This window comes from Ursus maritimus, unplaced genomic scaffold, assembly GCF_017311325.1.
Source record: "Ursus maritimus isolate PB19 unplaced genomic scaffold, ASM1731132v1 scaffold_1, whole genome shotgun sequence".
In the NCBI taxonomy this organism is placed as follows: domain Eukaryota; kingdom Metazoa; phylum Chordata; class Mammalia; order Carnivora; family Ursidae; genus Ursus; species Ursus maritimus.
In genome coordinates, this window is record NW_024423343.1 from 75,222,795 (window position 1) to 75,238,202 (window position 15,408).

Genomic DNA, 15,408 nt, shown 5'->3' on the forward strand with positions numbered 1-15,408 from the left:
ACAAATCTCATAAGCTTGCAACCTGGATCATTTTGGTATTAAAACAAATAATAATGGATAACTTAGAAAATTTTAATGGTTTCATATTGATACTTCTGTCAAGTGACTGGCGTAAATCAACACAAAATCATCTGAAAGAATTCAGATTGGTTGAAACATGTATCCCCATATTATGTGTATCCTAGAATTAATGAATAAAGGAAATCATAACATTTCCACAAAGTAGATTCTTCAGGCTTTTGGAAACAGGTTTCTTGTGATGCTCAGGCCTTTGGAAGAGCTCTTAATTTGTCTAATTCTTGTAATAACTTCTCATAAAAGTGTAACATTTTTCGTATTTATGTTTTTGTTCTTTGGTTTCATACTAGTATCACAGTTTTGGTTTAAAATTATATTGATCTACTTATTTTTAGATAATTCAGTTGTACATAATCTTTCCAATGTTTGTCCAGTTGAACAAGCCTAACTAGTTGATGCCCCTCAGAATTTAGAGATACTGAGGGAGAATTGAGATACTTAACACTAAATCTCATTCACATAAGTTTCATAAATGTAAAACCCTATTTTGAAATAGAGTTGTGGCTCAGAATGCCAACCTCAGAATTTGGGGAATTTAAGGTGCAAAGACCCAGACTCAGGTTTTACCTCTGGGGAAGGCTTTTTGCCACTGTGCTTCATTGCCCTGGTATTTGGGCAGTCCTCAGCCTTGACAAGTGTGGTCCCTTTAGGGTCAGTCCTCAGACTGCATGAAGAGAAGGGCTGAGGACTCCCTCAAAGCTGGGGTTTGGCGAGCCTCAGTTCACTCTCCTCTGCTTCTATTTGTTGCTGCAAAATCAACATTGACTGTTCATCATCTTTCTGTTTGAAATATGTAAAGAAAATCTACTTGTAAAAGGCTTAGGTGATTTTATTTAGTTAAAAGGTAACTATAACCCCGGTAGCAATTAGAAGGTGAAGAAGCAGTTGGGTTTTTTGAAGGAAAAACAAAAACAGAAAACCAAAACACTGAATCTCATTCTATAACCAGTTCTATGAGTTTTAGGCTAAAGGCAGATTTTTGAGATGTTTTAAAATTTGAAGTATGGGAAGAATAATTGAGAGAATTTTGTCAAACTCTTTTCTTTAATGATTTTCAAATATTGTTTGCTTTAAGCGTCACTGGCCTTTTCTAGTCAATTCTTATTATTGTAAGGGTTTTTGTCCCTTGTTTTTTAAGTGGGATTTGATCACTGTCTAAATGAAGTCAGAGTATTTCAATTTGAAATTACATTCCTTTGTACTGCTACCATGTGGAAATGTTCTGTTGCATGATGGAGATTTTGTCCCACTTTTCTTAATGTCTTTAATTCTTATGAGAAAATACTTTTTTCTCAAGTTTTCAAAGTTCAGTTTTTCAATTTAGTTTAGAATTCTAGTTTTTGGATATGTTACCAGCTTTGGATTTTACATATAGGCTATTTTAAATACCAGGCTGTTTCCCCCTGTTGCTCACCATGCTTCCCCCCATAATCAGTTATCTAGTAACTTAAAAATTCACGCCTACTTTGCTATTAGCCTAAAGTAAGATTTGTGAGGGTGTATCTGTTGGGAATGAGAAGAGGGAACAAGCCTAGTTCTCATTTGATTGCTATGATTTTTTCCCTTAATGTATAAATTCTTTCTCTAATTCTTTTAGTCAGGGTGGTGGAGGCTTGTGCTTCTGTTTTCAAATTCTGTATCTTTTTTTTTTTTTAACTGCTGTTATCACCATATATTCCAAGTAGTAGTCACATATCTTCTGTCAAGTTCTTGTTTCATGATGTTTAAGCAATTTATTGAATATTTTAAGGAATAAAAAAACCTTCGTTTGTTTTTTTAATCCATTAATACAGTGCTGCTTCATTTTAATGGTACTTTAGCCTGGTTTTGCTTTGTGAGTCAACTTTCCCAAATAACAAAATTCAGTGTGCAAGTGTTCTCATCTACTTTTAGTAGGCTTTATATGTTCCTGTTGCCCAGTATGCTTGTTTGTTTCTATTTCTCCAAGTTTCATTTCATTTGAAACTGTTGAATACCTGGTTACCTTGTTCATTTACTTACTGATTATTGATACAATTTTTATTCCCCTCCATATTTTTGTTAGATTTGCTCATATTAAAATCAAAATTATAATATGGGGTTATACTACTATGGATGAGTATTGGGTCAAAATCCTTTGGAAATTTATGTTAATCTTCATGATTTTTATTCATACTTAGTGAAGATTCATTCATAGATTTGGATGGCAGTCATTGGTAGACTAGATTAACATCCAAAACTAATATTTTCTTTCTTCAAGTATTCATATGTGTGTGCTTTCTTAAGTTTTTCTTTTCAAGAGAGGACATGGATGATTTGTGTCTAATGTTTGTTTTTTACATATTTGTTTATAGTCATTGAATTTTAAGCACCTTTGATCTTGAATTTTTTAAAGAGCCAGATTGCTGTAAATTTTTTGATACAGATATTAATAGTCAAAGGTTGAGAAATACAAAAAAATTGTCTTGCTCCAAAGAATGGAGAAAAACGAGTGATGAGTTAAAATTAAAAGGAAATTAATATTGTCAAAATCACATTGGAAATAACATAAGTAAACTTTTTAAGTTTGTTAAAAGTAATTTTAACTATACATATAAATTATGACAAATATTAGCTCATTGATAAAATACTTCATTCATTCAACAAGCACTTACTAAGCATACTATTCATATTGTATAGTGTTCACTGGGTTTAAGTCTTGAGTTGTACATATTAGCTTTGATAACCAAATAGATTAATAAAGTTCTATTAAATGCTTTGGTTTTATATAGTAACCTTTTTTTTACTTTTATTCTAGATGCCTGGAATGATGTCTTCCGTAATGCCTGGAATGATGATGTCTCATATGTCTCAGGCTTCCATGCAGCCTGCCTTACCGGTAATCTAGTAAAAATAATTATTTTCTGTGATGTTTTGACTATTTTTATATATGAAATAACATACTGGCTGTGTATTTTGTAGTCAATCATGTTAGCTTTTTAAGTGTGTCTTGAGTACTGTAATGCAAGATGGGAATAACAGTGGACTTTTAGGTTCTTGAATGATAGGCATTCACATTTTTTCCTGTATTTATACATACATCCTTAATTGCTAAGTTAATTCTACATTAAGAGTAGAATACTAAGAAGTATAATTTGTCAGCCAGCATTTTATTGGTCTGATTAGTATTCTGATCTTAAAGAATAGATTTTTGCTTTGCTGAGTGTTAATTAAAAATTGTTGTATTATGGTTTAGTAATAGATCCTAGATTTGGAAATCAGAAGATTTTATTCTAAATTTACATTTCATGAGACTTCAGTGATGGCACATTACTTAAAAAATCCTTTGACAGCCTTATCACCCTTACTGGATTGTATAGCAATACGTAAATCATTATGATACTCATATTAGCATAGCTTATTTATTACCTGTAACCTAGTGGTTGTAATGAACATGCACCACTGGGGTGGTAAGTTCGCAATGTCTTACCCAAAATCCTTAGGCCAAATACGTATTTTAAAATGTTCTAATATTAGAAAATAATATTTTGTATATTCTATATATCATATAAAAATTTCTCTTGGGGTCTTGGACAGGGCCTTATATAATTTCAAACACAACATTTCTGTAGCAAAATTTATGGATATTCTCAGGGTGGGATAAATAGCTCATGTCATTCGGAGGAGATTTTGCAACTATAAAGAGTATTGTGTGAAAGTTGAGAAAACTTGGTTTTTAGAGCTTTTTCTGTATCAGAATTGTGGGTAAATAGTTGTGAATTTACATGGAACTGATGATCATATAAATAAACACTTAAAGTGCTTCAGTAGCCCCAGGTTAATGATGTTTTTACAACTCACAGCAAACTCAAGGAACTAAAACTGCTGAAACTTACTGAGGATATTTGTGTCAGTGGCTTGAGAATTATACATAAAGGGCACTGTGTGCTTTATGAGGAACTTATGTAAAGTATAGTTTAAACAAGGTGCATATTACTAATTTCATATTTCTCTTACAGCCAGGAGTAAATAATATGGATGTAGCAGCAGGTATGTACACATTTATGGTGCTAAATAAATATCAGACTTCATTTGGACAGCAGCTATCATAATAAGGAATAGAAACAGTGTCACTTTGGGCTTTATGATTAACTCCTGATTTTTTTCTTTTTTTTCTTTTTTCTTTTGTTTTAAACAATGGGAAATAGGGATAGCATTCATAATTCATAAAAAATTACCATAATTTTAGGTCAGGAGTTCTGGGACCAGATTTGGTCTGCAGTTATACTTTAACCCATACAATGTTTTTAATTTTATAATAAGTTGCTAACATTTAAAGTCTTGGGCCATATGTAACAACTAGATTTATCTTTTTACACAAAGATTGAATTTATCTTGAAAAACTGGATTATCTGAATATTCATTGTTTACAGTGGTGCTTATCAACACAGTAGGTAGTCAGAGAATATTTAAATGAAAAGTTCTGGTTGAGTCCCAGTTTGTACTCAGCAGACATTGTGGAAGGGGGTAGTAACTCCTTACTTTGGATATGGAGCATGTACTCTTATTAGCCTTCTGGACTGCTGCACAGTCTTTTCTGTTACCTGCTTGGTCCTTGTAGCCATTGGAGTTTGTAAGCCTTGTGATAATTTTTTTATCAGCCAGTTACTAATAACTGTTTTGACTAGTGTACCTTTCATATAGATCAGTAGTGCCTCAGTTATCCATGAGTAAATAATGTTCCAGATAAATTGGTATTCCAGATGCTGAACTTTTTTTCCATGATTGCGCCAAAATGTTTTTTTGGTTTGGTTTGGTTTGGTTTGGTTGGTTTTTAGGGTGGGGAAGAGGGGCAGAGGGAGAGGGAGCAGGAGGAATCTCAAGCAGACTCCACACCCAGGGTGGGGTCCTACACAGGCTTAATCTCAGGACCCTGAGGTCCAGAGTCAGACACTTAACTGACTGAGCCACCCAGGCACCTCTAAAACATATTTTGTTTTAAATATGGTTTGAAACATTTAAAATGTACCATTTTCCTACAAGTTTATATGGGACATAATGGATCTTTTTAAGATGTTTCACAAATTTCTTTATTTAAGCTGAAATGATGTTCTGAAATACCTAGTATAATATTTTGCCTATTTAGATATCTAGAGGTGATTACTATTACCCTAAAGAATTCTGGGAAATTACCTTAAAATTTCTTCTTTTTTTTAATTGAAGTATAATTGACATACAATATCCTGTTATCTTCAGGTGTACAACTTTGTGATTTGATAATTTTGTATATTACAAAATGATCCCCACAATAAGTCTAGTTATCTGTCACCATCCAAAGTTACTACTATGGCTATGTTTCTTATGCTTTACACTACGTTGCCTTGACTTATTTTATAACTGGAAGTTTGTATCTCTTAATCCTGTTCACCTGTTTTGCCCTCCCGTCTTCGGTAACCAGCATTTTGTTTCCTGTATCCTGAGTCAGAAACAGACTCATAAAATTTCTTCTTAATTACTTTTTAAATGCTTTGGTTCTACCAGTGATGTCCATAGTAGCTTCTTTTGATTGTTCTATGTGTTTTATTCCCCTTTTACATATAGTTCTTGTTTTCTTTTTCACACATAGTTTTAGGTTACTAGTTTCTAAAGTTTAAAGCTTGTTCATTTGAACTTGGTGGCTAAAGGCCATTTCTCCTTATATCTAGAGGGGTATTGATAATAATTTAGGACAGTGCCATCTAATAGACTTTTATGCAGTGAAGGAAATGTTCTGTAATCTGTACCGTCCAATACAATACTTATTAGCCACATGTGATTACTGAGTACTTGAAACTGGCTAGTGCAAAGGAGGAACTGAATTTTTAAATTTTATTTAATCTTAATTAAAAATTTTAAACAAGGACATGTGGTAGCTAATGGATATTGTATTGTACACCACAAGTCTGGAATTCATATAGTTGAAGGTGCCATGGCTCTAAAGCATAGGATCTGAGGTCTGTGGCATTATTTTATTTCAGTAGTGTAGTAGAGAAAGGAATTGGCCAAGATAGACACCTATAATAGCAAGAAGGGAAACAAAAGGCATAGATTGTGAATACTTCTCCAATGGGATCCAAGTAAGTTTGCAGTTTAAAAGTTCAAAGTGCCACATAATTCTGAAAATGCTTTGCACCGTATATGTTTATTAGTAAAAAAGAGCATGCACATAATTCATATGGGACAGTCTTAGAATATTTAGTGTGACAAGATAAGGAGGAAGATATAGTATGAATAAAAATTTTAAAAATGTTCACTGGAGGAGACCTGTGATTTACCACATTGTAAATATTGTTCCTTTTTTTTTTTTTTTTTTTTTTTTTTTTAGGTACAACATCTGGTGCAGTAAGTACCTCTGGAACATAATTATTTCATTATACTTCTATAGCCTACAACATTGATCCTTATTTCATTTTAAAGATTATCTGTTAATTTGAATCTTGTTCCTTTCTTTTCTATGCCAAAGGTTGAAAAATTATTTGAATGATTTATCTTAAAATTTAATTTCGATGGGACTAAATGAGAGAAAAAGAAATCAGATATACATCAGATTTTACAAAGATTTTAATTTCTCCCCTCCCAGTATAATTAGAAGGGAAACAGAACTTGTAGGTATACAGTAACTAACGTGATAATTTTCACATAAGGTTTACATTATAAGGTACTCATATACAAACATTTATGTACCCTTATTTATTACCATAAACTGAATGTAGACTTTCTAATACACAGATTTTAAAATACTTATTTTCAACTTGTACCTTCCCTAATGGTGTCAGAAAGACAAATACAGTATTCAGAATTGCTTGTTTTTTGTTGTTGGGTTTTTTTTGTTGTGGTGGTTTGGTTTGGTTTGTGTTCTTAGGAAAGGAGAGAATGATACTGCTATGCTGCATTTCTTTTTCTCCATACTTGATTTTTTAAGATAGTAGTTACAGTTACTTTTGCTAATGTTTCTGTATATGGTGTTCTGTTATATATTTTTATTACGTTTGGGAAAATAATAATCAAGTCTGAAAGCCTCACTTAAAGATGCCTTTTTTTTGCTTATTGATAATAGCCATGCCCTTTTGCCTCAAGGTTTTCTTTGATTTTTTTGTTTGTTAATTCCTTAAAGATCAATGGAAAGAAGAGGGGTTTTTGTTTGCTTGTTTGTTTGTTTTGAGGGAGGGCAAAGGGTCAGAGTAAGAATCTTCAGCGGGCTCAACACACAGCAGCACACACCCAGTGCAGGGTTCAGTCTCAACCCTGAGATCACAACCGGAGCCAAAATCAAGAGTCATCTGCTTACCCGACTGAACTACCCAGGTACCCCAGAAAGAAGAGTTTATATGTATAATCTCATTTAATCACAATAGTCCTGAGCGGTAGCTGTTATGCCCGTTTTATGGTTGGGGAAATGCAAAAAGCTGTGACTTGATTTTAAATATGGGGGAAAGAATGTATTTAAATGTTTTAAAGTTTCTTGTATCTTCTGCTTTAAAAGTTAAATGGTTATAGGGGTGCCTCATGGCTCATTCGGTTGAGTGTCTGAGTTCCACTTGCGTCATGATGTAAGGTCATGAGATCCAACCCTGAGTTAGGCTCTGAGCTTGGCACCGGGTCTGCTTGGGATTCTCTCCCTTCCCGTCTGCTCCTAACCCTGCTTGCATGCAGTATCCCTCTTTCTTTCTCAAATAAATAGATAAAATCTTTTTTTAAAGAAAGTTGAGTGATTATAAAATATCCATGTGGTATTCTTCCATTATGAGTGCCTGTTTGTATTTTTCACCGGTGACAGCTTCATGTATTTTTCTGTTTATTTTAAATAATGCAGGCTCGCTTGGGGGATTAAGAAGCAGACATAAGTTAAAAAGAAGAAAGTAAAATTTCACCCTAACCTTTTCCACCTTGAGAGGATGACAACCATTAGTGTTTTGGTTTTGTCAGTTGTCTATCAAACCTTTTTTTTCCCCAATTGAAGTACCTTTTTTTGTTAAGATTTTATGTATTGGAGAGGGAGAGAGCACAAGCACAGGAGCGGGTGGGGGAATGAGGGGCAGAGGATAGAGATAAGCAGACTCCCTGCTGAGTGGGACTCGATCCCAGGACCCTGGGATCATGACCTGAGCTGAAGGTAGATGCTTAACAGACTGAGCCCCTCAGGCACCCCAAAATATCTTTTTTATCATATATTAAATTCACACATATTCTGGCATCTACTTCTGGGTTTTCTTTTCTGTTGGTCCATATCTATTTGTTTATTTTTTGTCCAGTATTACATGTTTTTTTGATTAAAACAGCTTTAATATTTAGTAAGGTGGTGCATCTGGGTGGTTCAGTTGGTTAGGCAACCGGCTCTTGATTTCAGCTCAGGTCATTATCTCAGTCTCTGGCTCTGTGCTCAGTGGGGAGTCTCCTGGAGGATTCTGTCTGCCCCTCCCTCACGTTTCTCTCTCTCTCTCTCTCTCATATAAATAAATTAAAAAAAAAATATTTAGTAAGGCAAGCCTTCATGGTTTCTCTTTTCATTACCTCCTTAGCTATTTTCAGATGTTAGTATATGAATTCCAGTATCCCCCTCCAAAAATAATCTGTAAATACATACATACCCACACACACTCAAAAGACAAAGTTATGTTTTTCATCTGGGATTATATTTAATTCATTTCAATTTTGGAAGAACTGACATTTTCTACTTTTCTGTTAAATCTTACCATCTAAAAATGGGAAGTGCACTGTTGGTGGAAATGTAACTAGTGTAGCCCCTATGGAAAGCCATATGAACGCTGCTCAAAAAATTAAAAATGAAACTACCATACAATCCAGCAATTCCACTTCTGGGTATTTATTCAAAGAAAATGAAAACAGTAACTCAAAAAGATAGATGTACCCCCAGGTTCATAGCAGCCTTATTTACAATAGCCAAGATATAGAAATAACTTCGGTTTCCCTGGAGTATTGAAAACTCTGTATTTGAAAATTTAGTATTTGCTTTAATTCTTTTTAGATTTTGGGTCCACAGGGGCACCTGGGTGGCTCATTAGGTTAAGCATCTACCTCAGGTCATTGTCCTGGGGTCCTGAGATTGAGTCCTGGGTTGGGCTCCCTGCTTCAGTGAGGAGCCTGCTCCCCCCCCCGCCCCCACTCATGTGCATGCCTTCTCTTTCCTTCTCTCTCAAGTAAATAAATAACATCTTTAAAGAAAAAAAGATTTCAGGTACACAAATTTGAGTTACCTAAACTCTTCAGATTATGGTCGTTGTCATTGATCCTTGGAGGATTCCTCACATTTTTTCACTTTATGCTTCTTCACTCTCATCCCTACAGCACCCTGCCTAATGGGTGCTCCCTTGGATATATGCCCTAAGACTTGCATGTATTGGAAAAAGCTTTTGAAATTTTTTGTGTAGGTATTTTTGTGTTTTTTCTTTTCCTTTTTTCTTTACATATTTTGTGGGTTCTTTTTGTTGAGGTATAATTGACATAACATTTTAGATTGTACAAAATGACTTGGTATTTGTATACATTGTAAAATGATCACAATAAATTTAGTTAACATCTATCTCCATATATAGTTATAGATCTTTTTTTCTTGTGATGAGGACTTTTAAGATTTACTCTCATAAAAACTTTGAAATATGCTGCACAGTATTAAATGTAGTCGCCATGCTGTGCATTACATCTCCATGACTTACTTTATAACTGGAAATTTGTACCAGTTGACCCTCTTCACCCGCTTCAAACCCCCACCTGCAATATGTTCTCTATATCTGAGTTTGGATTTTATATTGTTTTTTAGATTCTGCTTGTAAGGGAGATCATACGGTACTTATCTTTCTCCGTTTGACTTATTTCAGTTAGCATAATGTCTTCAAGGTCCATCTGTGTTTTTGCCAATGGCAAGCTTTCCTTCTTTTTATAGCTGAATAGTTTTCCTCTGTGCATGTGTTTGTGTGTTTGTGTGTATTCCACATCTTTATCCATTCGCCCATCCAAGGAGACCTAGGTTATTTCTGTATCTTGGCTATTGTAAATAAGGCTGCTATGAACCTGGGGGTACATCTATCTTTTTGAGTTACTGTTTTCATTTCTTTGAATGAATACCCAGAAATGGAATTGCTGGATTGTATGATAGTTCCATTTTTAATTTTTTGAGCAGCATTCACATGGTTTTCCATAGGGGCTACACTAGCTACATTTTCACCAACAGTGCATGAAGGTTTCCTTTTTCAACCATACCCTCACTAACACTTATTATCTGTTTTTGATAATAGGCATTCCAATAAATATAAGGTGAAATTACATTGTGGTTTTGGTTTGCATTTCCCTGATAGTGATGTTGAGCGTCTTTTCATATGTCTGTTGACCATCTGTACGTGTTCTCTGGGAAAATGTCTATTCAGATCTTCTGCCCATTTTTAAATCAGATTGCTTGGGGTTTTTTGCTGTTGAGTTCTATGAGCTCATTATATATTTTGGATATTAACCCTTATATACATGATTTGCAGATATTTTTTTTCCCATTCTATAGGTTGCTTTTTCATTTTGTTGGTTTCCTTTGTTGTGCCAGAAGGTGTTAATTTGATGTAGTCCGCTTGCTTATTTTGCTTTTGTTGCCTTTGCTGTTGGAATCAGATCCAGTAAATCATTGTCAAGATTGATGGTCAAGGAGCTCTTACTGCCTATTGTTTTTTCTAGTGTTAGGGTTTCAGATCTTACATTTCAAGCCTAAATCCATTTTGGGTTAATTTTTGTGCATGATGGAAGATAGGAGTCTAGTTTCATTCTTTTGCATGTGGCTGTCCTTTCTTAAATATTCCTGCCTCCTCTGTCATAAATTAGTCAACCATTTATGCATGAGTTTATTTCTGAGATCTTGATTCTGTCGTATTGATCTGTATTTCTATGTTTATGCCAGTACTATACTATTTTGAATACAGTACTTTGGTAATATAGTTTGAAAGCAGGGAGCACGATGCCTCCAGTTTATTCTTTGGATTGCTTTGGCTATTCAGTCTTTTTGTGGTTCCATCCAAATTTTAAGGTTATGTGTTCTTTTTTTTTGAAATGTGCCTTTGAAATTTTGATAGGGATTACATTGAATCTGTAGATTGCTTTGGGTAGTATGGACATTTGAACAATATTAATTTTTTTCAATTTGTGAGCATAGAATGTCTTCCCATTTATTTATGTCTTAATTTTTTTTTTAATCAGTGTCCTAGTTTTCTCTTGCACAGATCTTTCACCTCCTTGGTTAAATTTTTTCCTAGGTGTTTTATTATTTTTGATGCAATTGTAAATGGGATTTTTTTCCTTAATTTTTCTTTCTGATAGTTAATTCATGTTGATACATGCAACAGATTTTTGTATCCTATTTTATTGAATTTATTTCTAACAGGGTTTTTGGTGAAGTCTTCAGGTTTTAATATATAATGCATGTTTTTTCTATAAATAGCATTGTATTATCTTAGTAGCTTACCTGTTTTCCCTTTTAATAATCTGAATATTTTCAGTGGTCTCCGTGTTTTCCTGAACAGTATCTTTTTAAAAAATTTTAATCTGTTTCAGGTGTCCAAGAAGATATTTTTGGTATTTTAATTGGAGTTGCACTGAATTTATAGATTGTGGGGACATATTTATAATACTAAGTCTATCAGTGAACATGGTAGTCAGTCTTTTGTGTCTGTTTTGTAATAGAGCTTAAATTTGAGTTTTGGCTCCTTTTTTCCTAATCTTCATTTCTAATCTTTAAACATTTACTGTGGTCAGCCAAAACCTGTAGTACTATGGTGAGCAGTAGCAGTGATGATAAGCTGGCATCATTACCTTGTTTTCTCCCTTAAAGGGATTATGTGTTAAATTTCTCCATTTAATGTGATGTTTATTATAGCTTTTTGATAAACAACCCTTATTGACACTTCTTTTCCTGTTTTGCTGAGAGAGGTCATTATGAACTTTATTTATTTATTTTTAGAGAGGGTGCATGCTTGCAAGCCTGGGCAGGGTTGGGGGAGCAGAGGAAGGGGAAGAGAGAAAATCTTGAGCAGGCTGGAGCCTGACAGGGGGCTCCATCTTAGGACCCTGAGATCATGACCTGAGCCGAAATCAAGAGTCGGATGCTTAACCGACTAAGCCACACAGGTGCCCCACAAACTTGATTTTTAAAATTCTCCAGTGCTTTTTTCGTATCCACTGAGATGGTCATATGATATTTCTTCTGTAGTCTGTTAATGTGCAAGTACACAGATACATTTTTTTGATATCTCATCCTTGCATTACTAAGGTGAACCTTAGTTATTCATTAAGCGTCTTAAGGGTGTATATATGTGCACACATGTGTATTTAATTCCTTTGGAATTCAGTTTGCTAATATCTTATTTAGATTGTTTGTGTCTGGGTAATAACCCTTCTCTTTCTGGTCCTTAGAACAATTTACATAAATGACTCAAAATTTATTTCTTAACAGCTTGATAGAACACAACTAAAAACTGTCTGGACCTAATACTTTTTGAGTATAGAGATTTTGGATAACTATTTCAATTGCTTTAGTGGTTATTGTGCTGTTCCAGTTTTAAATTTCTTATTTATGTTTTCCCATACATCTGTTTGTTGAGGTTTAATAATTATTTTGCATAGAGTTAGAAATCCTATACCATCTTCTTTTTGGAGGGGTAACCATTCAGTTTATTTCTTCTGTCATCTTTATTTCCTTCGTGGTTACTCTGTTGCCTTTTTTCTGGCTTCTTGAGTACTTAGCTCATGGTTGTTAGAGATTTTTTGTACTAAGTTAACTGTTGCTTACGTTTTGACATAGAGGGTTTTCATTTAACTCCGTTCCCCTTAGTTTTTCTTTTTCCCTCATTTGATTTCTTTATTGAAAGGATATTGGATGGTATGTTTTTCTTGGTTTCTAGATTTGGGATTTATTTTTAAATAGACTTTTTTTTAGAGCAATTTTAGGTTAGTAGCACAGCTGAACACGAAGTAAGGAGTTCCTTAATATCCCCTCCCCTTAACAGCCTCTCCTACTGTCAGCATCTTCTACCAGGGTGTTAACATTTGTTACAGTCAATGATCCTACACTGGCACGTTATTACCCACAGTCCGGTTTACGTTAGAGTTTATTCTGGTGTGCGTATTCTATGAGTTTTAACAAATGTTAATGACATGTATCATCATGATAGTGTGTACAGAATAATTTCACTACCCTCTGTGCTCCACCTGTTCATCTCTATCCCCACCTCCACCCCTTGCACCTAGCAACCACTTATCTTCTTGCTGTCTACGTAGTTTTACCTTTTCCTGAATGTCATGTAGTTAGAATCATACAGTGTGTAGCCTCTATAGACTGGTTTCATTCACTTAGTAACATGCATTTAAGTTCTCTCCATTTTTTTCATGGCTTAATAGTTCTTTTCTTCTTGGTACTGAATAATAGAAGAGTAACAATGATAATAATAGCAGTGAATAATATTTCATTGTGTGGACTTGCCACAGTTTATCCATTCACCTCCTGAAAGACATCCGAGTTTTGCTTCCAAGTTTTGGCAAAGAATAAACTCTTAACAAACATTAGTGAGCAGATCTTTGTGCGGACATAAGTTTTGAACTCATTTAGATAAATAACCAAGGAGCATGCTTGCTTGATCATATGGTAAAAATGTATTTAGCTTTGTAAGAAGTTGCCGAACTGCCTTCCAAAGTGGCTATCCTGTTTTGAATTCCCACCAGTAATGAAAAGGAGTTAGTTTTAATTTGCAATTCTATAATATTGTATAGTGTTAAGCACCTTGTCATAGGCTTACTTACCTGTATGTTTTTCTTGAGGTATTTATTCAGATCTTTTGGCCATTTAATTGGATTGTTCATACTCTTTTTTTTTTTTTCTTTTTTTTTTTTTAGAGAGAGAGAGAGGTGGGGAAAGGGAGAGGGAAAGAGAGAGAATCTTAAGCAGGCCTCATACCCAGCGCAGAGCCCAGTGTGGGACTTGATCTTAAAACCCTGAGATCATGACCTGTGCCGAAATCACATTGGACACTTAACCCGCTGAGCCACCCATGTGCCCCGGGTTGTCCATGTTCTTCATGTTAAGTTTAAAGAGGTCTTCGTAATATTCTGGATAACAGTTTTTTATCGGATGTGTCTTTTGCAGATTTTTTCTCCCAGTTTGTGGCTTGTTTTTTCATTCTTTTTACTGTGTCTTTGGCAGAACAGAAGTTTTTAATGAAGTCCAGTCTGTCAGTTACTTCTTTAATGAATCATGCCTTTGGGTGACTTTTTTTTTTTTAATAAAGAAAACTTTTTTGCATATTATCAGAAGGCACAGGGAACAAAAAAGCACAGTCTGTGAAATGCTATTTACATTTTATTAAAGCTTCACTTATGTCTATTTTAAGACCGTTTTTAGGAATATTTTCTGTGCTTTTAAGTTATTTTGTATTCTTCCATCTTGGCATATCTTTCATCTCTTTGATCTGCCTAAGATGAGGAGTGTCTTTAAATATTTAGCTTGAAAAGATGTCATCTTTTTTTCCCTGTATATTTCTGTGTTGCTGTGCATTTCAAGGCTAAATTACTAAATGCATGCACGTTCAGATTAAGTTTTTGTCTGTTAACTTTTTATCCATATGTAAGTCCCTCATTTTCATTACGGTTTATTTATTTTACCTTCTAAAAACTTGATATATTTTAAATAGGATTTTTTTTCACATTTTTATTGCAAGCTAGTTATTGTCATTTCAAAGATTTTTGTATATTTATCTTAAAGCCAGGTCTGTTATACTCTTTTTAATTTCAACTAGATTTCATTTGAATCTTTAGCCAGTAAAGATAAGAGAATTTGTCATTCCCAAATGTATCAGTTATTTCATTTTATTACTATTATGTGATTGTGGACTCACCTTTTGGTCATGATTTTAATGGAAGTGGCTTTAGAATATTTTTATTAGTTTTCAGTAAGTTGCCCTTTATCATTCAGGTGTTTTTGTTGTTTCTAGGATTTTTGTTTTTATTTTTTTAATACTTCCAAACCATCATAATTTTCAGGATATAATTTGATCATACAAGTATATTGGTGTGCTCCTGTGATTTTTTTTTTTTTCAGTTCGTTTATAGAAATAATTTCTTTCTTATAGATTTCCCAATATTAAACCACCCTGGCACTGCTGTAATCAGTTCTACTTGGTCAGAGTATATATGCTGCAGGATTCTCTTGGCTAATGTTATATTAAAATTTTTAAGATATATATTCATAAGTAACATTAGCTACTTTTCTTATTTGATACCTTTTCTTTTGCATTTTATTATTAATAAAGAGCTTTTCATCTATTCCTGTGACCTGAAACAAGGACATTG

The 15,408-nt window shown here is 34.0% G+C and overlaps 1 protein-coding gene across 9 annotated transcripts in view; it reads left to right on the forward strand.

Annotated features, from left to right (window-relative positions):
• Positions 1-15,408, forward strand: part of PRPF40A (pre-mRNA processing factor 40 homolog A) — a 54,517-nt gene that overhangs the window by 11,315 nt on the left and 27,794 nt on the right. For all 9 annotated transcript variants that reach the window (XM_040644890.1, XM_040644857.1, XM_040644841.1 and 6 more), the window contains 3 exons: positions 2,855-2,935; positions 4,056-4,086; positions 6,401-6,417. In XM_040644890.1, coding sequence (XP_040500824.1) covers positions 2,855-2,935; positions 4,056-4,086; positions 6,401-6,417 — 129 coding nt within the window. The remainder of the gene's footprint in view (positions 1-2,854; positions 2,936-4,055; positions 4,087-6,400; positions 6,418-15,408) is intronic.